This window comes from Coregonus lavaretus (genome assembly GCF_964263955.1).
Source record: "Coregonus lavaretus genome assembly, chromosome: 40".
In the NCBI taxonomy this organism is placed as follows: domain Eukaryota; kingdom Metazoa; phylum Chordata; class Actinopteri; order Salmoniformes; family Salmonidae; genus Coregonus; species Coregonus lavaretus.
This window is the reverse complement of record NC_140027.1, coordinates 6,601,644-6,627,970: the sequence shown is the minus strand read 5'-3', so window position 1 is coordinate 6,627,970 and position 26,327 is coordinate 6,601,644. Positions and strand designations below refer to the sequence as shown.

Genomic DNA, 26,327 nt, shown 5'->3' with positions numbered 1-26,327 from the left:
ATGCAGCACTCCATCACTCTCCTTCTTGGTATAATAGCCCTTACACAGCCTGGAGGTGTGTTGGGTCATTGTGCTGTTGAAAAACTAATTATAGTCCCACGAAGCCCAAACCAGATGGGATGGCGTATCGCTGCAGAATGCTGTGGTAGCCATGCTGGTTAAGTGTGTCTTGAATTCTAAATACATCACAGACAGTGTCACCAGCAAAGCACACCCACACCATAACACCTCCATGCTTTACGGTGGGAAATACACATGCTGAGATAATCTGTTCACCCACACCACGTCTTACAAAGACACAGCGGTTGGAACCAAAAATCTCCAATTTGGACTCCAGACCAAAGGACACATTTCCATTGCTCGTGTTTCTTGGCCCAAGCAAGTCTCTTCTTCTTATTGGTGTCCTTTAGTAGTGGTTTCTTTGCAGCAATTCGACCATGAAGGCCTGATTCACACAATCCCCTCAGAACAGTTGATGTTGAGATGTGTCTGTGACTTGAACTCTGTGAAGCATTTATTTGAGCTGCAATTTCTGAGGCTGGTAACTCTAATGAACTTATCCTCTGCAGCAGAGGTAACTCTGGGTCTTCCATTCCTGTGGTGGTTTCATCATAGCGCTTGATGGTTTTTGCGACTGCACTTGAAGAAACGTTCAAAGTTCTTGAAATGTTCCGTATTCACTGACCTTGATGGACTGTCGTTTCTCTTTGCTTATTTAAGCTGTTCTTGCCATAATATGGACTTGGTCTTTTACCAAACAGGGCTATCTTCTGTATACCCCCCTACCTTGTCACAACACAACTGATGCATTCCAGGTGACTACCTCATGAAGCTGGTTGAGAGAATGCCAAGAGTGTGCAAAGCTGCCATCAAGGCAAAGGGTGGCTATTTGAAGAATCTCAAATATAAAATATATTTTGATTTGTTTAACACTTTTGGTTACTACATGATTCCATATGTGTTATTTCACAGTTTTGATGTCTTCACTATTATTCTACAATGTAAAAAATAGTAAAAATAAAGAAAAACCCTTGAATGAGTAGGTGTGTCCTAGCTTTTGACTGGTAGTGTAGGTCTAGTATTAAAAAGCTATTGTGTGATATTGTGCCCTGCACATCAAAGGTAGTAATGATCAACAAAGCATCGATCTAACTGTCTACAGGTTTTTGGGAGTGTGTTCAGTTAAGCACTGCCAAGTGTGAGGTGTACAATGGAAAGTAATTGAATGGGAGTGAGTGAGACTAGGACCAAATGAATAGGTGTGTATGAGTTTTTGTTTCCTTAGCGCTAGAGCTGGGTGTTCAACCGCATTTGACTATACACCTGTAATGATGCACGGACTGGTTTGGATTTGTACCTTACATAATGGTATTTCAATGTTTGGTTAAATGTAATATAAATGTAATAACTGAGTGATTTAACTTGGAAAATGATTGCAATCATCCGTTCTTACCGCCAGAAAGAGCATGCTTACAGTTGAGAACTGATCATTTTCTAGGAAGAGCTTTGGGTGCGCACATGTAATTGTGTGCCATGAATAGGCTAGTGCCTGTGAGGCAGTGATGGTGCCAAAAGCGCCTTAGAAATTGACACAATGCCCCTTGTGGCTAAAGTAAGAACTGCCATGGAATCCATTTGAAAATACATGGTCAGAGAATAATTATTTTCATTAAGGAAAAGTTACTTTTTCACAATAGAGGCATACAAAGACAAAACTAATATTTTTCAGTGTGAAAATGATAACAAATGAGTGAAGGAAATTGATGAAAAGGCTGAAAATTATTTTGGGTTTGAGTTTATATAAAACAATCAAAGACAGAAAGCCCCATTTAAACCAGGTAGAATGTATTTGTTGCCACCCTAGGGTCATGCATTACTCATGAATTATATTTAGAACTTTTTATTATTCCAAAACACAAAATACCGTCAATTACCGTCAAAAATGAGAAAGCTATTGTGATATGATATGTTGGCCCTATCGCCCAGCTCTACTTTGTGTGCGTTCTTGTCTGTGTGTGACCTTTGACCCTATCCACTGTCTTCCTCACTTGTTTGCATCCCCCTCTCCCCAGGTTCTTGATAAAGAGCTACCGGCAGGCGTCGGCAGGCCACCAGCTGAGTGGCATCGTGTCCTACCTGAACGAGTCAGAATGTAGGCTGCAGCCCCAGACTGTGTCCTCCGGACCCACTGTAGTCAACATCAATGACCTGGCCAGCCTTGTGGAGGCTTACAAACTACGAGCTGCCAAGTAAGTGGGCCTACAAACTCACCAAAATGTAATAGTAATAGATCGCATTTAGATATTTGGTCTTCACTAAATATCAAAGGCCTGTACATTATAAGGCAGAGACTTTCAATCAGAGCAATGTATTAGTTGGTGCCAGGCAATGCAATGGGTTGCGCTAAAACGTTCCACCAGTCCAGCAAACCAGCACACAGCTAAATGTACTTGTACTCTATGGACAGTCATGCATCAGTTTCTGTTAAACGGTGTCCTATGTCAATGCCTCTGTGTGTCTTTAGGCTGGTTGAGTTGGCAGCTAAGAGTATTCAGCAGGAGCTACAGAAGAGGATCAGTCAGGAGGATGCCTGGAACAACAGCGCTATAGACCTGGTCAGAGCCTCCGATGTAAGTCACCTTACCAACCTGGGATATGGAATGTGTTGTTTTTTGGGAGGGAGCCACCCACACACAGTAAGGTAAAAAAAACAAAAAAACATTGTTGATGTGAAATGCTAAAAACTAAATCCTACTCCTTTCCTCCCTCTTTCAATTTCCTTTTCCTATCTCATTCCTCCTATCGTCCTCATTTAACTCTCATCTATCACTTCTCCCCCTCCCCTCTCCATCTCCAGGCCCACTGTCACTATGTGGTGGTGAAGCTGTTTGCAGCTAAGCTGGGGGAGATAGGAGACACGGGAGTGCACTCTGTCCTCGGCACCCTGGCCCTGCTCTACGCCCTCCAGGGCATCCAACAGCACAGCGGAGACTTCCTCCAGGTAACCACCACCATGGCAACTGTCAAACCCACACTATCTCCCAGGGGGGAAAAAGGGACTACATACATACTCTAGTACTATGTTAATATGTGAATTTCAATGCGACCATAAATGGGTCCCATATTAAGTCTATATTCATTTTTATAACGTCATGTATGATGTTTAAAGCAAGACATGGTTTTACACTCTCGTACTTGTATCACTTATAAAAGGAAGATTATCTTCTTACTCTTAACTTTCCGATTTGTTTGATTTGATCCTACATATAAAGGCTTTACCTCGTTTGTCATGACATTTTAACCTATTATTGCCTATTTATTGAGAACACATTCTCTTTAACAATAACGACCTGACAATAATTCCTTCCTTACTCTAGACTGGTCTCCTGAGTGGGCCCCAGCTCTCCCAGGTGTCCCAGCGTCTGAAGGAGCTTCTGGCCCAGCTGAGGCCCAATGCAGTGGCCCTGGTGGACGCCTTCGACTACCGCGACGAAATGCTCAACTCCGTCCTGGGACGCTACGACGGCAACGTCTATGAGCACATGTTCGAGTGGGCCCGCCGCTCGCCTCTCAACAAGACAGAGGTCAGAATTAATGGAGAGGGCCTTAAAAAAAGAGTCTGAGATTAAGATTTTTTTTTTTTCATTATTAAGAACATGAATAGGCCATTTGAGAACCATTTACAAGCATCTGTTTCAGATTATGAAATGCCAAATTGTCTCTTTGTTCATTGCGTAGTTTGCCTACATAAAGATGGCTATCTAATGAATGATTTGCTGTAGTAGTAAGTCTTCTGCAGAGTAACCTTGTCCCCAGGCTAATTGCTACCGACAAAGAGAGAGGGAGCCGGTGGGTGGAAGAGACTACCTGCAGAGTATTCAAACTGACCCTCCTTCCCTCTCCTCTCTCTCCTCTAGGTCCACGAATCCTACCACAAGTACCTGAAACCCCTGCAGGCCAAGCTGTGAGATGAGATGACCCCTGAGCCTTCACCTTTGACCCCTGATTCTCACCTGACCCCTCCACTACAGGGGACAGGAAGCACACTAACACTAATCCAGCTGTGGGACCCCATCAAGGCCGCCTATCCACCAATCGGAAGGGCTCATTCCACCTGCCCCTTCTGTGTTTAATCAACCACAGGTGGTGAACATTGGAGATCAGCCTCCTTACCCCACCTCTACTGATGTGCTGCTAATGAATCAATCATTCTACTGGACTTATTCAACTAGCTAACTAGACTCATAGGTATTTAGTTTGAGTTTTATATACCCCATGCCTAGTTAATGGATTGAATCCAAGAATCGAAGGTCTGAGAAAACATAAGAAGGAGAGGAAGCAAAACTACTGTAGTTAGCATGCGAGGTGGCCTAAAGATGAAGGGGTTTTGATGACTGATCCTTGTGATCTAATCAAGCTCTTTGGATCATGTACATTGCAAATCTCTCGATTTGTTGAGATATGTTAAATCCCATTTTAATCTGGATGATTTCTGATCATGCATGTCACAGTATTTGACGCTAATGTACTGTGGATGGGTGTCTGTAGTAGTGCGGGTCAGTTGTGGTTTGCAATGAACCAAGGTGTGCATGTCTGTCTGTCTAGATGTGAGAGAGTTTGGTTGTGGGGTAGTGAATGTGATTAGTGAATAATGAGTTGATGAGTAAGCTATACCAGAGTGTGATTCTGAAACTAGTGATTTGAGGAAAGGGGCCTTTCAATTCTTGCACTTAATACAAACTACTAGTATATATGCATGAGGATCTTTTCTACCACGTGGGGCTTAATTACCAAGAAATTACATGAAAATCAAACTAGCTTGATGAACAAGGTCGTATTCATTAGGGCACACCGTGGTAAAACGTCTCGCAAAGGAAAGAAAACAAGCGGTTCTTATTGGACAAGTCCGGGTAGTTCCCCCTCTGTTTCAGTCAGTTTTCTTCCGTTTGGTGCCTATTGAAAATAACCCTGATGTGGCATTTGGAACAAGTACATTCTTCAACACAATGAAATAAGTATTTTTATACTTGATTACTAACTGTTGATTGTACTGCTGTTGGCTTTTACAGTATGTTGCAGATTGATACATGATTGATAGTTTCAAATGGAACGAAACAGTAATTACTGTTTGTGGGAGAATTATGTGCCTGCAGAATTTGTTTTACTTTAATACTAACATGTTAGCTCCATTATCACACTTGGTTGATGCGTATATTTTTGATTGAAGAATATGCTTTATACATTTATTTTGTGGATTTTCGTAGCAATTTAAGGATGTATGATTATTATTTCAATGTACTTACCGAATTTTTGTTTAACTAATTTTTGTGATAGTATTAGAAATCCATTCAGACTGAATGTTGTTTTTAAACAGATTTTGTTTATTGAATTTTAACTGAAAGTGAATCATTTGTCATGCTTAATGATCTTAGTAAAAAACTGGAAATATTAAAAACTATCAAACGATTTTCATGGTTTCCTTCAACTGTTTCATAGACTGCCAGAAGCAACCACTAGATGGTGCTATGAAATCAGAGCCATGTTTTTTTCATTACATTTTTACATTTTATTTCAGTGGCATATAGATTTAGGAGAACCAATTATACAAATGGATGGAGGATAAATGATTGAGTGTAATCATTCATAAGATTATGAAGAGACTGATTATATTAGCACATTAGATTATAACACTGCAATGAATCTGATTCAGAAAATTAATCTGTACTTTTACAATAAATCAATGCATTCTATTTAAAACCTTTGGATATTGTTTCTCTTGATGATATTCTTCTTCTGGAATAGTTTTAACTCATGCGTGGGTGGAAATGTCAAATTAAGTGCTCTCACTTCTCCTTTCCATATATAACTATAGCAAGACGGGTTACTTTCATGTTAGTTTTCTTTAGCATTTTGGGGAGGGATTGTTTTTGCTGGGAAAGTCTCATGTCTCCCTTATTGCGTCATTTAGGGGTGTCAAGCTTCGGGACTCAAAGAGCATTATTATCAAGTTATATTTATGCCCTTTCACAAACACAAGCATGCAAACAACCAAAATATATAAAACTATTACAAGCCCATCAACGGCGGACATAACTGGACTATATTAATATTATTACTAAACCATTCTTGACTTCTATGTGTGTCTGTCATTTATCAGATAGGTTAGGCCTGTCTAGTATTAACTCCGCCCACCTTCGCCTGAGAGTCGCAATCAGGATATTTGGAGAGAGAAGGAAAGTAACACGTTGGTGCTACATTGTATGAATGTTAGGAACAAAAATTGTATCTTGTTTTGAGTTACATTGATGAAAGTAACATATTTTTCCATAAAGGTGAGTAGCCTATTTTCTTTTCCAATATTTAATAGTTTTTTCAAAATGTGTTTATGATCGAGTGAGCACAATGTGTGGTTTTTACCAGTCCTCTTAATGGAGTTTCAGACAGCGAAACAATAGGAAAATTGTAGGCGTGAGGAAGTCACATGAATTATAGTCAATGAATTATAAAGTAATTTAACTATTTGAACATTGGAATTGGAATCATCAAAGGACCGCAAACGATATCATGGCACGCGCGCAGGTAAAAGGTGAAAACATACTATTCATATTCCATTGTTGCGCTGCCCGGGAAAAATAATTCACTGAAGGAAAATGTGTCAATTCCATTTTCACACAACCTTCGTTCAACTTCCGTCAAACGCCCGCTAACTGTCCTCACGTTACAACTCCGGTTGGTTTCCCACTTTTCCAGAAAATGTGGGAGGGTTTGGTTTGTTGACACGACAGGATACAGTATCGTTTTTATTGAAATTCGGTAAGGAAACAATTTTTTTGTATAATTTTGTTGACCTGTTTAAAAAATGTTTTTGTTATGGATACATGAAATGTCACTAAGCTTTAGTTCATGTACATGTAGCCTAGTAATGTAGGCTACTACTGGACTTGGCAACGACTTGCTTAATTATGCAGCCTCACTGTAACTAAGTAACGTTATGTAGTTCAACATTGTTAAATAGTTGCTACATATTTTTCTTATCTTGTTGCCAAAGTTATGATATTAGTTTACGGTGCAATGAATTACATGCCTTTTTGATAGATGTTTGCCACAGTCACTGACTGAACTGGAAGATTAATGTACATGAGTTAACGTTTCTTATAGGGTTAAATAGTGAGAAAGTAATATGTGATATTAATATTATATCTTTATGAAAATGCTCAAATATCGTTTTAATGCAGTCTATAAAATTATGCAACCATTGTTGCAGTGCTGAGAAACTGGTAGAAATCTGCAGATAAGTAGTTCAAGATAGCCTGCCCTACTGAGGAATGGATTGTATATTGTAGGCCTAACTTTGAAATGTCTGTATCATTAGTGCTCTTTTATTCATCCATGTTTTAAACAATGGAGTTTTACAGATCTCTTCCTTTTGAACTATGCATACTGTAGTGTATTTCAGAGGGAACAAAGAATATAATGTTGATAAGCAACCACTGATCCACAACACCTGCATCAGTAGTCTTTAACTGTTAATTCTGTTACACCACAAGTGCACCTGCTGTCAAGCTAACAAGGTGTAGTGGAGTGAAATGTAACCTATGTAAATGCTAGTAGGAAAACAGAAAAAGTCAAATGGCCATGGTTGACTGCACTGGGAATCAGAAACAAGGTTGGTTTTCCAGATTAGCAAACATTTAGAAAAGGAAAGGAAGATGCCTAGTCAGTTGTACAACTGAATGCATTCATCAGGTAATTCATCTGCATTAAATGGTTGGATGGTAACCTGGAGAATGACTATTCAGGCCTACAGTCGTTCATTCTGTCTTTCCTCCCCCTTGGATTCTATGGAGTCATGATTGCAACCCCCCCGGCCCCTCCTAGGTTTCTGCTCCAGTTCTCAGCTGTTGTGCCACAACATGCCTGCCAGAAAGCAGAGCCTTGACTCTCTCCTAGCGACACGCCTCATCCCAGTAGTATCTGTGGGCTCATTGGGATTTTTTCCTGCTACGTCATGGTCATGCCAATTCAACTTCCATACTGTCTGACGCATCAATCTTTGCTTCGACACGACACAGGAAAAGGGCCTAAACCTCAACCTGAAGGGAAGCAAGGCTGCTGAGGTAGTGGGACTTTGACATTAAATGTGATTCTCATAAACATCAGAGCATCGGAAGTTCAAAGCTTAATCCATTTTCTAATTCATGCACGCTGATCCAGGAAGGGATCTGACTGAAATGTCTGCGAATATTGGCGGAATGTGTGTCACAGACTCGTAGTATCCCGCTGTGTCTTCTTCAGATCGCTCTCATCTGCTGAGAGTGAGCCAGTGACGCATTCCACAGTCTGGAGGCTGGCTGTCTAGATGGCTGGCTTCCTCCTTGTGCTGTACTGCGCTCTAATGCAGTTGCACCCACGACAAGCCAAAAAACATGACATGCTGTGCAACTGGGAAATATCAGCACTGTCCATGTTGGATCCAGTTTGAAAGGTAACCCTGTTGAGCTCAGTGTCTCTGTGTATGCAAAATATTCACGGCCCTTGAAGGCAGCTAGGGGTCTCGGTAGAGGTGTTTTGAGCTGTGGTATTTGTAGTAAGCTTCCCGCCATTGCAAGTTTGGTCCTGCATGCATGCTCTGGGAAGTGCAGATTCGGTTTTCAGCTACAGTAGAACACTATCCAAGAATACTGTGATGAATCTTTCACAATAATTCTCTAGTTTCTCTGAGAAGCTTTCAATTGCTCAAAATGACAGAGGGTCTCATAGATTTGAGATCAGATGACCTAGCCTACTACTGTATTTTTCAACAAAAGTTATTCAACTTCTTAAACTGTTTGGTCACAAGAAAAGAACTAGCCCTTTGAGCAATGTAATTACCACACACATTGTGGTTAGGTTGACGAGTGAGGGGGTGTTTTCAGTAGCTACACTGATGTATTGATGCATTCTGAAGTCACTTTCCTACACCATTCGATTAATTCTCCTCCTGGTATGAAGAGATTACTGTTCTTGCTTGTTCATCCATGCACATGCAATTGCCAATTACACCATCAATGCTATTGACATATTGCACAATTCACACAAGTCCTTTTGAAATCTATTGAAGTCTGACATTTGTCATGATCTCGAGTCTCTCAAAGTTCTTGGTGGGTATTTATCTACAATGTTCTGACTTGTGGTTCAAATGCTCTTTCAGGTTGAACTAATCAGGGTGGTAGAGAAGATGGAGGATGTTGCTGGTCACAGGATGTGGTGATGAGGCAATCATCTGAAGGACTCTTCCTCTTTCGTCCTGCTGCGAGTGGTCGGAGGTAACAGAGACCGATCGTCAGGCAACACCCATTTCTGGTGGCGAGTCGAGCAGTAAGTGTGAACGCTGTTCCACAGCTCCAAATGTGTGAGAATTATGTCAAGTGAGAAAATATGTGCTGGTACAGTATTTAACTGGCTTCATTTCTGTTATTTGTTTGAAACAGCTGTGTTTCCTACTCTTTTGAAATGTGTATGTTATGTGTGAGGAGTTAGTGTTCATATTGAAGCAGTGATGGAGAACAATGGATGTATATTGTACAGCTGAGAATGCTGAGCATATCTGTACTGTACAGCTCTGCACAAGATGCCATTGAAGCTACAGTATATTCTTCAGTGGATGTTGTCATGTATTTCACAGCAAAAAGTGAAACTTCTGCATAGGTATCTAGTCTTAGAGAGTCTTAGCGTAGAACACAAAGGAAGGTTAAATGGCACCTGACGCGCTTAAGCATGTAGCCATGTAGCTAAACTCACCCAGGATGTACTGTACTTGGGCCGAACTGTTCAACATTGAAGCCTATGACAGAAAGTGAAACATGACACCAACTGCCCTTGCCTTTATCTATGTTTGGGAACTGGGTTCTAGGCCATTACCACTTCTGACTGTAACTAGCTATCACCGGTGGCAACCAAACCTAAACATTTCTGAAAGAGCACATTCCTGTCTGCCTGTGACCAGGGCTACGGTGTGAGGTGGCAGCTCACAGGTGTAGACCTTACCGTGAAATGCTTACTTACGAGCCCTTAACCAACAATGCAGTTTTAAGAAAATAGATTTCATAAAATATTTACACCATTTTTAAAAAGTACAAAAAAACAACAACAAAGTAACACAATAAAATAACAATAACGAGGCTATATACAAGGGGTACCGAGTCAATGTGCGGGGGTACAGGTTAGTCGGGGTAATTTGTACATGTAGGTAGGGGTAAAGGGGTGCTTGGCGTCACGATAACACGCAGCAGCAGCACTCTGTGGACTATAGGGGCTTGGTGACAGACACTCATTTTCGCAGGAGGACACACACACACACTCATACAGGAACACACGGTGGCACCAAACACCAAGGATGGAAATGAAGCATTGACGCCACAGGAGGTTGGTGGCACCTTAATTGGGGAGGACGGGCTCGTGGTGATAGCTGGAGCTGAATGTGTGGAATGGTATCAAATACATGAAACACATGGTTTCTATGTGTTTGATGCCATTCCATTTGCGCCGTTCCAGACGTTATTATGAGCCGGTCTCCCCTCCGCAGCCTCCACTGATTGACGCTAATCTGCTAATGACTTAAGGCCAGGGTCATGTTCATTAGGCACCAAACAAAATAAACCAGACTGAAACAGGGTAGGACTACCTGGTGCTTGTCCCATAAGAAACCATCATTTTAGTTTTCCGTTGCAAAATGTTTCCCGGTGCGTGTCCTAATGAAGATGACCCTGCTCTCAATCATGTCATCTTCAAGAGCCCCACTCTCAACAGTGGCCCCAATGTAAGAAGTGGACAGATGGCTTAGATTTCTTGAGTGGCTTGAAGTACACAGAGAGAGGGGGTGGAGAGAGAGACTGGGAGTGTGGAAGCTAGTGATACAGTAGTCGTGATAGGAGCACAATGGTTGTCACCCTGGGTATGTCACTACACGTTTGTGACTCACTACTGGGATGTGTGACTGGGCTGGGACTTGGAATTAGAGTGTACAAAACATTAAGAATACCTGCTTTTTCCATGACATAGACTGACCAGGTGAAAGCTATGATCCATTATTGATGTCACTTCAATCAGTGTAGATGAAGGGGAGGAGACAGGTTAAACGATTATTTTTAAGCCTTGAGACAATTGAGACATGGATTGTGTATGTGTACGGTGAATATGGTGAATGTATGGTGAATGTAGCCAGGCGCACCTGTGTGTGTCAAGAAATGCAACGCTGCTGGGTTTTTCACGCTCAACAGTTTCCGGTGTGTATCAAGAATTGTCCACCACCCAACTGTGGGAAGCATTGAAGTCAACATGGGCCAGCATCCATGTGGAACGCTTTTGACAGTCCATGCCCGAAGAATTGAGGCTGTTCTGAGGGCAAAAGGGGGTGCAAATAAATGTTAGGAAGGTGTTCTTAATGTTTTGTACACTCAGTGTATATCATCAGCTGTGTTTTCTCTTTCAAGACGACTGTGACACTGTATTTTGGTTCCCACTACGGCTGTGGCGGTTATAAAATTTTGTCTGCCGGTGATTGTCAAGCAAATATATGCCGGTCTCACGTTAATTAACATAAACACATTTAGCATCTCCTGGCTTCCACACATAGCCTACAAGCCACTGATGCAGTCCTTTGGAACATCTACATTTTAGTCTAGTGAGTCCATGTAATATAGCCTACACCTTCACAATAAATCCATTATTTATTTTAGACAGGTCTAAAGAAACATGATATGAAGAAAGTGTAGTCTGTTTCAGAAGAACATAATAGCATACTCTTGAGCTGTCCTGATCTGGCTATGCCATATGGCTGTGGGCTACGCTAGTTCATTTAGCAGACAAGGTTTGCTTAGAATTCCGTGGCGTTATTTTATAGTATAAGGAATATAATTGAACAAAGCTGAATAAAATAGAAAGGATATTTGAGGGAGTGCGCACATGTGGCTATTCTGTGTTGAGCGGTTAACAAAGAAATGGGTACTCCTGTATGCTTAATTTAGTTATTAATGTAACTTTAGTTGTTCTACAAATGTTGGGCTATATGTTTAGATTTTTTATACATTGTAAGGCTGCATGATGCGACTTTAATGATGATTTGAAAAAAGTTGAGCATGACGCTTGAAAGGCATGCTTTGTTTTTTGCACAGGCTGTACACAGTTCATCAGTCTCTCATTCACAATTTGACAAGCACTTGATAATGCCTCGAATTTCCCAGTGGCATCCCATAATAATTCCCTTCTCCCTGAACGCTATGTGCTCTGAAGCACCTCTCACTCACATGGCTCTCCATCACGTGATTGGGACTTTCTCACAGGCTACAAGTGAAGACACACCCATTGGAGACGCAACCGCAACTTATCCAATTCCGAGGTGCATATTGAAGATGGGAAGAAATGTCCACATTTACTTTTCGTCAGCAAACAAGATGAGTAGGCCTAATGAACAGCAAAAGCACTAGCCTATGTCAATCTACTATCCCCCATAGTACAAATGTTGACCTATTCTGTGCGAGAAATAAATATTCCAAACATAGTCTGGGACAGTTGTGGGATGCGATAGATCCAAAATTAATACAACCACTAGCATCCCAAAAATTGTTTACGAAATGAGGCTGATGCAACAGATCAGAACGTTTAGCTTAAAATGTTGATGAACTATTAGGCTATTTCTTCACATTATAAGCGCAGCAATGCGCACACGGCAGTAGGCTATAAGCGCAAATGTTCCATTAGCGGAAAACACCATTATCAAAAGTGACCACAAATGCGATTGCGAATGCGATGTAGTGCTTTCATTATAAAGGTGAATTTTTATGTTAAATTATCTTCCCCAAACATGAAACTCACACTATGCTTATGTATGCCTGTTAGGCACTACACCCCTTGTAAAGCGGATTAATGTGCTTAATTTTAAGAAGTTAATTGGCTACTTTAGTTGTGATACAAACCTTATCAAAACATATAGGCCCATGGGCTAGGCTACATGAGGTGTGCGACTATGATTTAGAAAAAGTCACACAAAAAAGGCATTGTTTCTCGCCTTATGCTGGACATCATTCACAAGTGATAATATATAATTCACAAGTGATAGCCTAATATTGTCACCCATCAGACTATTCTTGATTTAATCTTGTCTTTACTTTTTTTAAACTATTTTCTACATTTGTAGAGTAATAGTGAAGACATCAAAATTATGAAATAACACATATGGAATCATGTAGTAACCAAACAAGTGTTAAACAAATCAAAATATATTTTATGTTTGAGATTCTTCAAATAGCCACCCTTTGCCTCGATGACAGCTTTGCACACTCTTGGCATTCTCTCAACCACCTGGAATGCATTTCAATTAACAGGTATGCCTTCTTAAAAGTTAATTTTTTGAATTTCTTTCCTTCTTAATGCGTTTGAGCCAATCAGTTGTGTTGTGACAAGGAAGGGGTGGTATACAGAAGCTAGCCCTATTTGGTAAAATACCAAATCCATATTATGTCAAGAACGGCTCAAATAAGCAAAGGGAAATGACAGTCCATCATTACTTTAAGACATGAAGGTCAGTCAATACGGAACATTTCAAGAACTTTGAAAGTTTCTTGAAGTGCAGTCGCAAAAACCATCAAGCGCTATGATGAAACTGGCTCTCATGAGGACCGCCACAGGAATGGAAGACCCAGAGTTACCTCTGCTGCAGAGGATAAGTTCATTTGAGTTACCAGCATCAGAAATTGCAGCCAAATAAATGCTTCAGAGTTCAAGTAACAGACACATCTCAACATCAACTGTTCAGAGGAGACTGTGAATCAGGCCTTCATGGTCGAATTGCTGCAAAGAAACCACGACTAAAGGACACCAATAATAAGAAGAGACCTGCTTGTCCTTTGGTCTGGAGTCCAAATTGGAGATATTTGGTTCCAACCTCTGTGTCTTTGTGAGACTCGGTATGGGTGAATGGATGATCTCTGCATGTGTATTTCCCACCGTAAAGCATGGAGGAGGAGGTGTTATGGTGTGGGGGTGCTTTGCTGGTGACACTGTCTGTGATTTATTTAGAATTCAAGGCACACTTAACCAGCAAAGCTACCACAGCATTCTGCAGTGATACGCCATCCCATCTGGTTTGGGCTTAGTGGGACTATCATTTTGTTTTTCAACAGCACAATGACCCAACACACCTCCAGGCTGTGTAAGGGCTATTTTACCAAGAAGGAGAGTGATGGATTGCTGCATCAGATGACCTGGCCTCCACAATTCCCCGACCTCAACCAAATTGAGATTGTTTGGGATGAGTCGGACGGCAGAGTGAAGGAAAAGCAGCCAACAAGTGCTCAGCATATGTGGGAACTCCTTCAAGAGTGTTGGAAAAGCATTCCAGGTGAAGCTGGTTGAGAGAATGCCAAGAGTGTACAAAACTGTCATCAAGGCAAAGGGTGGCTATTTGAAGAATCTCAAATATAAAGTATATTTTGATTTGTTTAACACTTTTTTTGGTTACTACATGATTCCATATGTGTTATTTCATAGTTTTGATGTCTTCACTATTATTCTACAATGTAGAAAATAGTAAAAATATAGAAAACCTTTGAATGAGTAGGTGTTCTAAAACTTTTGACCCATAGTGTACTAAATAATATATGTGTGAAATTTGTTTTGATTTAAAATGGACCATTTCATGCACCTGTCTCGAAGCAGGGGGAAAAAATACATGTCATCTATGCACTTAAATAGCGAATGGAGGACGCTTTTCCCGTGGTTCATTTTCATGCCAGCCAGATAGGCTAAACTCCTGTTGTAAAGAGAAGCAATGTGCTTAATATTAGGAAAGTTGAGAAATAAATATACTAGGCCTAGCCTATAGAAAGCTGATGGGATCCTCCTCTTTTTAATAGAGGCCATCACTCTGTTTTCTCACACAATTGCATAGCCTATAGAAATGTTGCGCAACATGGGCTCTCATGAAGTGTTTGATTCGATTTTCGATTACATTTGCATTGATGGTAGAGTGATTAGAGGGACAATAGAGTGCTGAGTACCAGGCAGTTAACAAGTTTGGCAGGCTACTAATGACCATCAGAAGCCTAATTACCGTGACTAAATGGTCACTTGGAATTTGACTGGTGACCGCTGGTGTGGCGGTAATACGGTCACCGTAACAGCCCAAGTTCACACTCACTTAGGATATTTGAGTGGCAGAGAGGGAGTGAGAGACTGTGAACTAACAATCTACAGTACATTTTTACATTTTAGTGATTTAGCAGACGCTCTTATCCAGAGCGACTTACAGTTAGTGAGTGCATACATTATTTTTTTATTTTTCATACTGGCCCCCCGTGGGAATCGAACCCACAACTCTGGCGTTGCAAACGCCATGCTCCACCAACTGAGCTACATCCCTGCCGGCCATTCCCTCCCCTACCCTGGACGACGCTGGGCCATTCGAACCAGGATCTTTAGTGGCACAGCTAGCACTGTGATGCAGTGCCATAGACCATCGGGAGTTACAGTACAGTGCTCAGTGTGCTGGGAGTTACTGTGGAAGCCATGGGCTGTGTTTTCACATTTAATATTCCCAGACTACTGTGTGAGTGAGACTCCCTCTGGACTCCCACCTACAGTTATTAATTATTACAAATGTTCAATAATGATCAAGAAAACATACCCTTATGCCACCAGCTAGTAGCTACTATTATGTTTCTCACTCACTCTCTAACGATTGGGTAAATCTGAATGTGCAACAACACAAAAGTTCCCCCCTGAGAGGAAATCCCTCATAGTCCTAGAGCTGTTGTTTCCCCAGTGGACTGAAGATGATGATGCTAAATGTTCCAGTATTGCCTGAAAATCACCTCTATGTTGCTCGGTAATCTCCTTATATTTATTTTGGCTGTGGAGTGAAACAATGTCAACAATGAGACCGATCTCTCGCTCTCGCTCTCCACTCTATCAAAACAACAACACCCTGACTCACTCCCTGACTGTCTCCCGATGGAAACTATAAAAGCATTCTCCACATTGACAGACTGTGCGGTTAGTAACTGTCTGCCACTGAAGCCCGGAACCACACTGTTAAAACCCCTCCATTAGTGAAAGCCTTGGATATTTCATTATGTGAGAGGGTGTGGGCCTGATCCGGTCCCATAGGAACACATAATAGTTATCCCACCCCCCAACCAGTCTCCGTACTATTCTGCTCCCACAGCCACAGACTTGATTGCCATTGACTTGACTGGTGTCAAATTTCCCTGCCGCTGCCGTTCCTGACGCTGACACCAAGGCCCTTTCTATTGATGTATAGCAACTCAAAGGCTTCAAGACCTTGACTAGACTACATAATGGACATGTATGGCCAGGGAGAATACCGCTATAGGAATATTGCAGTCTTGCCTTTACTTGCCTATGGAAATATACAATGACACAATGCAAAAAGCTTGAAGAGTGAGGACTAATTGAGCTCTGAGTGGGTCCAGAGGCCGATTATGATTTCTAATGGAGACTTGAAGCCTGGGACAGGAAGGCATGCTCATGATGATGGTTGTGGCCTTGAGCATATAAGAAAGGTAGGCTTATGTACTGATATTGAATGTCATTTTAGTTAAGTTTAGTTTATTTGATCATTTAAAGGTACACATACAAAATTATGCACTTGATTAAGAATCATCGAGGGTAAACACAAAAGTTGATTACTTAGTTCTGTTGTGGTCCTTAAGTAACATCTCATTAAAGATGAGGGACCCAAGATGGCTTTCAGAGATAGTTGCTGTATGGTATTACTGGATGTAAACACTTCATGATGGTCTTCCTGTGCACATGGCTCTGCAGTCAGTCAGTCCATTAATCATGGCAGGACTAAATTTAAGACGGTTGCTTTGCTGGAGGGTCTTTTTACATGGATTTTTCTGCATAGAAAATGCTTGGGCAGGCCGTCTAAGTGTTTTTCAGGCTGCCTAAGGTCAAACAGTGTAATATAATCATGAATGAATAATGATGTGAGAGAAAGTTACAGGCACAAAGATCATACCCCCAAGACATGCTAACCTCTCACCATGACCAATAACGGGGGAGGTTAGCATTTTGGGGGGGTGGGGGTATGATATTTATGCCTCTGTAACTTTCTCACTCATCATTATTCACGATTCATTCATGATTATCCGTAATCATTGTAGCATCCACATTAATGGAGAAGTGCTTAGAAAATATTGTATTCTTATTTACAATAAAAGTGACTCCAAAAATGACACAATACATTATTTACCATTCATTTCTATTGGGGAAACATAATCTGAAACACAACCAAAACAAACAGCAAATGCATCCAACATGTTTGTAGTCACAAGCTTGATGTAATCATTGCGTGCTAGGAATATGGGACCAAATACTAACATTTTGACTACTTTACTTTAATACACTAAGTGAATTTGTCCTAATAACAGATCTAGATGCATGAAGTGCTTTCATTTCTAAACGGTAAAAAAGATATGTATGAAAATACCCTCAAATAAAAGCTTACATTCTGTACTGTTGCCTCATTTAAAACATTTGATCTCAAATCCAAAATGCTGGAGTATAGAGCCAAATATTTTTTTTTAGCTTCACTAACCAAATAAATACATACAGTGAGGGGGAAAAAAGTATTTGATCCCCTGCTGATTTTGTACGTTTGCCCACTGAAAAAGACATGATCAGTCTATAATTTTAATGGTAGGTTTATTTGAACAGTGAGAGACAGAATAACAACAAAAAATCCAGAAAAACGCATGTCAAAAATGTTATAAATTGATTTGCATTTTAATGAGGGAAATAAGTATTTGACCCCTCTGCAAAACATGACTTAGTACTTGGTGGCAAAACCCTTGTTGGCAATCACAGAGGTCAGACGTTTCTTGTAGTTGGTCACCAGGTTTGCACACATCTCAGGAGGGATTTTGTTCCACTCCTCTTTGCAGATCTTCTCCAAGACATTAAGGTTTCGAGGCTGACGTTTGGCAACTCGAACCTTCAGCTCCCTCCACAGATTTTCTATGGGATTAAGGTCTGGAGACTGGCAAGGCCACTCCAGGACCTTAATGTGCTTCTTCTTGAGCCACTCCTTTGTTGCTTTGGCCGTGTGTTTTGGGTCATTGTCATGCTGGAATACCCATCCACAACCCATTTTCAATGCCCTGGCTGAGGGAAGGAGGTTCTCACCCAAGATTTGACGGTACATGGCCCTGTCCATCGTCCCTTTGATGCGGTGAAGTTGTCCTGTCCCCTTAGCAGAAAAACACCCCCAACGCATAATGTTTCCACCTCCATGTTTGATGGTGGGGATGGTGTTCTTGGGGTCATAGGCAGCATTCCTCCTCCTCCAAACACGGCGAGTTGAGTTGATGCCAAAGAGCTCCATTTTGGTCTCATCTGACCACAACACTTTCACCCAGTTCTCCTCTGAATCATTCAGATGTTCATTGGCAAACTTCAGACGGGCCTGTATATGTGCTTTCTTGAGCAGGGGGACCTTGCGGGCGCTGCAGGATTTCAGTCCTTCACGGCGTAGTATGTTACCAATTATTTTCTTGGTGACTATGGTCCCAGCTGCCTTGAGATCATTGACAAGATCCTCCCGTGTAGTTCTGGGCTGATTCCTCACCGTTCTCATGATCATTGCAACTCCACGAGGTGAGATCTTGCATGGAGCCCCAGGCCGAGGGAGATTGACAGTTATTTTGTGTTTCTTCCATTTGCGAATAATCGCACCAACTGTTGTCACCTTCTCACCAAGCTGCTTGGCAATGGTCTTGTAGCCCATTCCAGCCTTGTGTAGGTCTACAATCTTGTCCCTGACATCCTTGGAGAGCTCTTTGGTCTTGGCCATGGTGGAGAGTTTGGAATCTGATTAATTGATTGCTTCTGTGGACAGGTGTCTTTTTATACAGGTAACAAACTGAGATTAGGAGCACTCCCTTTAAGAGTGTGCTCTTAATCTCAGCTCGTTACCTGTATAAAAGACACCTGGGAGCCAGAAATCTTTCTGATTTGAGAGGGGTTCAAATACTTATTTCCCTCATTAAAATGCAAATCAATTTATAACATTTTTGACATGCGTTTTTCTTGATTTTTTTGTTGTTATTCTGTCTCTCACTGTTCAAATAAACCTACCATTAAAATTATAGACTGATCATTTCTTTGTCAGTGGGCAAACGTACAAAATCAGCAGGGGATCAAATACTTTTTCCCCTCACTGTAGGGGTGTGTGTATGTATAGATAGATAGATAGAGAGAATTTGAATGCTAGTGATCTCTCTAAAAATGTGTCCCAGCGGGTGCAACTTTCTATGAATGACATGTTGGAGCCTACACCCCCACTAGCACTGCCAAGTAACAAGCTATTGTCTCAGTCACCTCAGTGTCAACTTAACCTGACACCATGCATTCATTCAAGCTCATACCATGATGCTTCTATCAATGACTGGCTGGCGTCCTAGAGATGAGGTCACAGTCCCTACAGAAAACCTATTGTTAACTCATTCAGTGTAGCGGCCCACAAGAACCCTTAACTAATTGCATGTCAAATAAGAATGATGGTACTAGTAGACGGACAAGTGTTTGTGTGCTGTTACTAAATTGCATAGAAGTGTTGCTAATACACAGGGTTGCTAATGTAACAGATCTTTGGGGTCTTGACCAGGATCGCATCAAATGAACATGGAAAAAACACCTGCTGTTTTTCAAATACATGTTTGATTGGAAAGGCAGTCAATGTTTTCCTTCAATAGATATTGTTATGTACTGTATGTGGCGGAAAAGGCACCTACTGGGCCCCAGTGATATGGATATTGTTTACGTAGTGCCGGTCAGCGACTGTTACCCAAGAGTGAGGCTAGTGTGCCAGGCTCCCATCCTCTCACATTGCTGGGTCTTGTTCATTAGGGCATGCAAAGGAAAATGTTTGAAAACGCTTTGCAACAGAAAACAAGAATGAGCGTTTATTGGCCAAAACCTGGTAATCCCTCCCTGTTTCAGTCCATTTTCTTTTATTTGGTGTCTAATGAACACTACCCTGGGGAATGAGACAAGTGTTATGCCTGTGTTGTGACGGAGTTATCATATAGGGTTACTTTCCAGCTTGATCCACTGACCCAGTCTACATATAGCGTGTGTATTTAAGACACAGTAGCATGCCCAATGTGCACATACAGTATATATTGTTTAGCCTATATATGTAGAGTTCTGAGGAAAGTTAGATGGAGATGTCCAGGCATTGGATTTTATGGTGTTGGGACCGCTGGGGTCAGAATGCGCTGCAGTCGGGTATGCTGTGGCGGGCTGCTTTGTGTTTGGTATGGTTTAGCTGATAGGCTTTTACATGGAAAACGAAGCTTCAGCAAAAAGGGTGGTATTCAAATCCAGTGGTTTCCCTTCCCTATACACATGCAAAAGGTTATTTCAGCAGGGCGATGTGTCCTTCCTTGTTGCAGATAGGAGTTCCTCTAGTAATTTGTCATTTGGCTAATATGTTTGTGTTAAAGTAGCTACTTCAATTAGTTCCTGAATGGTTCAAAGTCCCTGTCAGTGTTGTTTGGCTTTTCTTTGTAAATGGAACCACATTTGCGTAAGTTGTGAATGAAAGTGGAAGTTGTATGCTACTGAGAAATAGAGGGGATCTGAGAGTTGTAAGGAATGGAAAGAAGGGATCACAGCTGGTTTCTCATCTATTTTTGAAGAAAGAAATAAGAAATGCAAGTTTTTGTCTTTGAAGAAGATTATTTCTCAACATGCCATTAATCAATTTTACTCTCGTTTGCCCTCAGAACTCAGATAGGATGCAGTCACAGGAAGGGGAGGAGCCTTCTCCTAACAGCAGCCAATCAGACAGCCGGTTGAAGAGCAAGAAGCCGCCCAGTCTGGTCATAGCCATCCCTGCCCCAGAGGAAGAAGAGAGGGTTGAAGAGAGAACTGAAACGGTCAAGCAGGTACCACTTTGACCTGCTCTTTCCATTTTGACCCCTGTTATGCCAACATGGTGTCTACTTGGAAAATGGCAGTTGAGGCTCTGATGAAGGGCCATTTCAATAGGAAAGGGAAGAATTGGCATGCAAACTTCTACAGTTGGTAGTATAGTCAGAGTTTCAGCCCCCAACTGAAACACTTTTTACTATAGAGGAGCATGCTGTCTCCCTTTCCTTCATATAGGTATGTCATTTCATTGGGGGGAAGTATGGCATTTGGGACATCTGCTGGTGTCTATGGGCACTGGGCCATCCATATCCCAACCAGGGTCCCCCCCCCCAGTCCACTCATGCTAGTGTTGCACGGTCAGTCACGACTAGCTACTCTATAACAAAGCTGAGATAGGCCCTGTTAACATTCCTGTCTTTACATTTTGGGTTTTATAAATAGGGGCAGGTTGTTTTTTCTGATTTGGACAAAATTGCCCCCAAAATCCAGAAATGTTTTCCCTATAAGACTCGTAATCAGTAATTTTAAAATCTAATCTAATGTAGTCACATTAGCCAGTTTTTGGGTCCAATTATCCATTGTCCTGTTTAACTCACTTCTCTTGTCTTAACTGTCTGGCACACCCTGGGGGACTCCTTCAGATTAAGTGGTTATTTTGCCCCAAATGATCTGCTCCATCAAGCATTAAGCACTCCCTGCACCATTACTTGTCAAAAGTCATCAGTGTTAGGGGTATGCCTGCAGAGAGTGTGTGGGTGGGTGTGTGTGTGAGGGAGAGTGCATGTGTGAGAACACAAGTGTGTGCGTGTGCGTGTACTCATTAATTTGTGTGTGTGTGCGTCTACGTGTGTGTATGTGTGTGAGCACTGTCAGTACACAGGGGTTTCCCCAACAAAGAGCCTCTGGTGGCTGGCTGGCTAGCTAAGCACACCCCCTGCTGGTTCACACACAGGCAGCACATATGGCTCTCACAATACTCAATTAACGTCACAGTGACTCGACAAGTCTTTATCCAAGTCACTGTTAAAGACGGGAATGGGGTTTTGAAAGAACGTGCCATACAAAATGAAAGAACATTACAAAAACAAATGCCCAAGTCTCCACTTTTGAAGTATAAGACGTTAGTCTAATGGAAAAATACTAAGCTTTAGGATGATTTGGTGGTTCCTTAGTATCACTTCTTTGTTTTCTAACAAAGTGAAAAATGATTTATGCATAAATAAAACTCCTTACTTTGCTTTTCTTATACTTCTGTTTTGGAATAAGTTGATTGATCTGAGCTAAAGCAGATAGCTGTAATCCCTCACTAAAGTCAATGGAACGCTGTGGGCTGAATCATACAAAATAAATAATGCTCTTAACACGCATCCCCTTCCAAATGTTCCATTGACAGTAATGCATGATTTACACGATCTTCAAATTATTCACACACCCCAAGTGAAGATTTAGCCCAGTAGTATACCAGTGATGGCGTGAATTCCATTTAAATTCAGCCAATCCATTTTGAGTGCCCTTTATTTTCATGGCCTACAGTATACTGACTCTCTGAGCTAGGATTATGCTCAGTAGTCCCTCTGCTCTCTCCCCTGTCCAGCCCCTGCGTTCATCCCTGAAGAAGAGTGAGAGCCTGCAGCAGGCCAGTCCTCTGTCTGACAGTGGTACTGATGGGGGTGGAGGTCACTCTGCTGGGGACAGGAGGGCAGCCTTCTACAGACAGACCTCCCTGTCTCAGAGCATACGCAAGTAAGTGGGCTGGGGGGGGGAGTGGAAAGAGAGAGGGAAGATATAAGGGAAGGGATGAAGAAACTAATGGAGGGCAGAAGAAAATCTGATAGGGGGCATAGGAGGATTTTAGGGGTAGTGGGTGAGAAAGGAGGAAGATGAAGAAAGAGGGAAGAGGGTGAAAAGACAGGGAAGGTACTGTATGATAAGATTAAAAGAGGTTGGGGTTGTGGAAAGAGACTGTAGATTAACAGATGGTGGCAGAGAGAGAAACGAAAGAGAAAGAGAAAAGACAGTGGGAGAATCAATATTACTCCTCACATCCTCTCTCCTGGCCTCTTTCTCAAACCCCATTGGAGAAGAAGGTCAGAGGGGAGGGACCTCTGGCTTTCTCATCCAATGGGTTCTGAGAATTGGGGGGTGGTGGTGGTGGGTGGGGGGGACATACAGCGGGGGATTTCCTTTTATGACTGTTTGGAATGTTGGACATAATCAAGTTGTATTCTCTCCTCCCCCCTCCCTCTCTCTTTTAACCCTCGCTGTCTCTCTCATCTCTCTTCGGTATTCCTCCCTCCCTCCCTCCCTCCTTTCTTTGGTTTACCCCTTCCTTCCTTCCTCTCTCCCTCCTTTCTCTCCTCTTTCCCCTTCCCTCTCTCTCTCCCTCTTCCAATACCCTCTCTCTCCCTCCCCGTCCTCCAGGGGTACAGCCCAAGCTACAGCCCAAGCAGCAGGTTGGTTCGGGGTGGGTGAGAACTGTGAGACCAAGCAGCAGCTATGGCAGAAGAAGAGTCTGCGCCACTGCAGCCAGCGCTACGGCAAGCTCAAGGCCCAGTACAGAGAGCCAGAGCTCCCCGTCAGCATGGACCAGGGCCTGGACTCACCCGCCGCAAACAAGATGCCCAAGGTAGGCTACCGAACACACACATACATATGGAGACCACTCCTAGCCCCTAGGTCTGACAGAACTGGATAGGTACAGTGCATTCGGAAAGTATTCAGACCCCTTGACTTTTTCCACATTTTGTTACAGCCTTATTCTAAAATTGATTAAATAACGTTTTTCCCTCATCAATCTACACACAATACACCATAATGACAAAGCAAAAACAGTTTCTTTATACATTTTTGCAAATTTATAAAAAATAATAAACTTAAATATCACATTTACATAAGTATTCAGACCCTTTACTCAGTACTTTGCTGAAGCACCATTGGCTGCGATTACAGCCTCGAGTCTTCTTGGGTATGACGCTACAAGTTTGGCACACCTGTATTTGGGGAGTTTCTCCCATTCTTCTCTACAGATCCTCTCAAGCTCTGTCAGGTTGGACAGGGAGCTTCGCTGCACAGCTAGTTTCAGGTCTCTCCAGAGATGTTCGATCAGGTTCAAGTCCGGGCTCTGGCTGGGCCACTCAAGGACATTCGGAGACTTGTCCCGAAGCCACTCCTGCGTTGTCTTGGCTGTGTGCTTAGGGTCGTTGTCCTGTTGGAAGGTGAACCTGTTTCTCAAGGTCTGAGTCCTTTAGGTGCCTTTTTGGCAAACTCCAAGCGGGCTATCATGTGCCTTTTACTGAGGAATGGCTTCCATCTGGCCACTCTATCATAAAGGCCTGATTGGTAGAGAGCTGCAGAGATGGTTGTCCTTCTGGAAGGTTCTCTCATCTCCACAGAGGAATTCTAGAGCTTTGTCAGAGTGACCATCAGGTTCTTGGTCACCTCCCTGACCAATGCCCTTCTCCCCCGATTTGCTCAGTTTGGCCGGGCGGCCAGCTCTAGGAAGAATCTTGGCCACTGTGTTCTTAGGGACCTTCAATGTTGCAGACATTTTTTGGTACCCTTCCCCAGATCTGTGCCTCGACACAATCCTGTCTCGGAGCTCTATGGACAATTCCTTCGACCTCATGGCTTGTTTTATTTCTCTGACATGCACTGTCAACTGTGGGACCTTATATAGACAGGGGTGTGCCTTGCCAAATCTTGTCCAATCCAATTGAATTTACCACAGGTGGACTCAAGTTGAAGAAACCACTCAAGGATGATCAATGGAAACAGGATGCACCTGAGCTCAATTTTGAGTCTCATAGCAAATGTCTGAATAGTTATGTAAATAAGATATTTCATATTTACATTTTTAATACATTTGCAAAAATGTCAAAAAACCTGTTTTGACTTTGTCATTATGGGGTATTGTGTGTAAATTGATGAGGACATTTTTTTTTTTCAATCCATTTGAGAATAAGGCTGTAACGTAACAAAATGTGGAAAAAGTAGACGGGTCTGAATACTTTATGAATGCACTGTATAAGAGGCAAGTAAAGATACTACTATATGCATATTTTTTGATCTACATGAAGTGCCCAGGGAGTGAGGGATAGGGATTGTTTCTAGACGGGGCTACTGTATTTGTTGCACCATCAAATCAACTTTACCTAACAAGACGCTATCATCAACAACCATCATCATTTGTCTCGGAGTCAGACATCAGATTAGACTCCACTTTGGACCTCTACTCAGAATGGAGAAATCATAGAGAGCAGGTGGAGGAAAGGCGGCAGTAGTGCCACTCAGGGGGAAGTGAAGTGCACCCTCTGCCTGGCATAAATAATGCAGAGTGTGGCACCATGATGGCAGGAGGTAGGCTACATCAGAGCCTCAGCCAGTGTGTCTGTTAGCCCCCACACACTCCGCTCTCCTCCACCGACTCTGACACACCCACTCACTCCTGGGTGCTTATATGTCTCCACGACTCTCTCTCTTTCTCTCTCTTTTTGTCTGTCACTCTCTGCCCCCTTATTTCTCTCTCTCTCTCTCTCTCTCTCTCTCTCTCTCTCTCTCTCTCTCTCTCTCTCTCTCTCTCTCTCTCTCTCTCTCTCTCTCTCTCTCTCTCTCTCTCTCTCTCTCTCTCTCTCTCTCTCTCTCTCTCTCTCTCTCTCTCTCTCTCTCTCTCTCTCTAAATCTTTCTTTCTTGTTGTTCATCCTTCTCTTTTGCTCTCTGTCATCTCCTATGAAGAGTCGGGTAAGACTTCAGAACAAGCGTCTACATTCTCTCTAACACACTCACGCTGACTGACACCTCTACACACACAGACGCAAACACACACACACACTCTCACACGCAAACGCACACACACACACACAGACATGCAAACTTCGAACACTCCTAGTAGATGGATTATTGCTGTGTGAATGTCATTGTGACATCAGTAACGCTTTTATGTAGAGCTGTCAATGTAATTCTGTGTCAACTCTTGTAGAATGCAATGTTTTCCTGCTTTAGTTTCCTCCAGCTAGCAGAAATGTCACCATTTGAGGATTTCAGCATTACAATGTAGCTTTTTTGTGATGAAGCTAATGATGTGACAGTTAATTATTTTATTGTTTATTTCTGTTTAATCAACATGAACATGTCTGTCCTCCTCTTTTTCGCTTCCCCCCAGATTGTGGACCCCCTAGCGCGGGGGCGAGCGTTCCGCTACCCGGATGAGACGGACCGTCCTCCCCGTACCCCCCACACGGGACCCGTCACCCCGGGGTTCACCTCCCTTTCCTCCTTCACCTCCCAGCGCTCCGGGAACTACGCCCGCCTGCCCCGACGCAAGAGGGAGTCTGTAGCCCGCATGAGTATACGAGCAGCATCCAACCTACTCAGGGTGAGTGGGCACTGGGGA

General features: G+C 42.4%; 2 protein-coding genes across 3 annotated transcripts in view; both read left to right on the top strand.

The window, feature by feature from the left end:
• Positions 1-5,467, top strand: part of LOC311113673 (peroxisomal acyl-coenzyme A oxidase 1-like) — a 32,073-nt gene extending 26,606 nt beyond the window's left edge. For both annotated transcript variants that reach the window (XM_084156956.1, XM_084156957.1), the window contains exons 10-14: positions 2,073-2,249; positions 2,525-2,630; positions 2,858-3,001; positions 3,378-3,584; positions 3,918-5,467. In XM_084156956.1, coding sequence (XP_084013082.1) covers positions 2,073-2,249; positions 2,525-2,630; positions 2,858-3,001; positions 3,378-3,584; positions 3,918-3,968 — 685 coding nt within the window. In that variant the 3' untranslated portion in view covers positions 3,969-5,467. The remainder of the gene's footprint in view (positions 1-2,072; positions 2,250-2,524; positions 2,631-2,857; positions 3,002-3,377; positions 3,585-3,917) is intronic.
• A 746-nt stretch (positions 5,468-6,213) lies between these two features.
• The window catches only part of LOC311113749 (inactive rhomboid protein 2-like), a 55,374-nt gene continuing 35,260 nt past the window's right edge, over positions 6,214-26,327 (top strand). The window contains exons 1-6 of the mRNA XM_084157051.1: positions 6,214-6,332; positions 9,191-9,357; positions 20,790-20,951; positions 22,532-22,680; positions 23,359-23,563; positions 26,097-26,309. Of these exons, the coding sequence (XP_084013177.1) occupies positions 20,802-20,951; positions 22,532-22,680; positions 23,359-23,563; positions 26,097-26,309 (717 nt within the window). The 5' untranslated portion in view covers positions 6,214-6,332; positions 9,191-9,357; positions 20,790-20,801. The remainder of the gene's footprint in view (positions 6,333-9,190; positions 9,358-20,789; positions 20,952-22,531; positions 22,681-23,358; positions 23,564-26,096; positions 26,310-26,327) is intronic.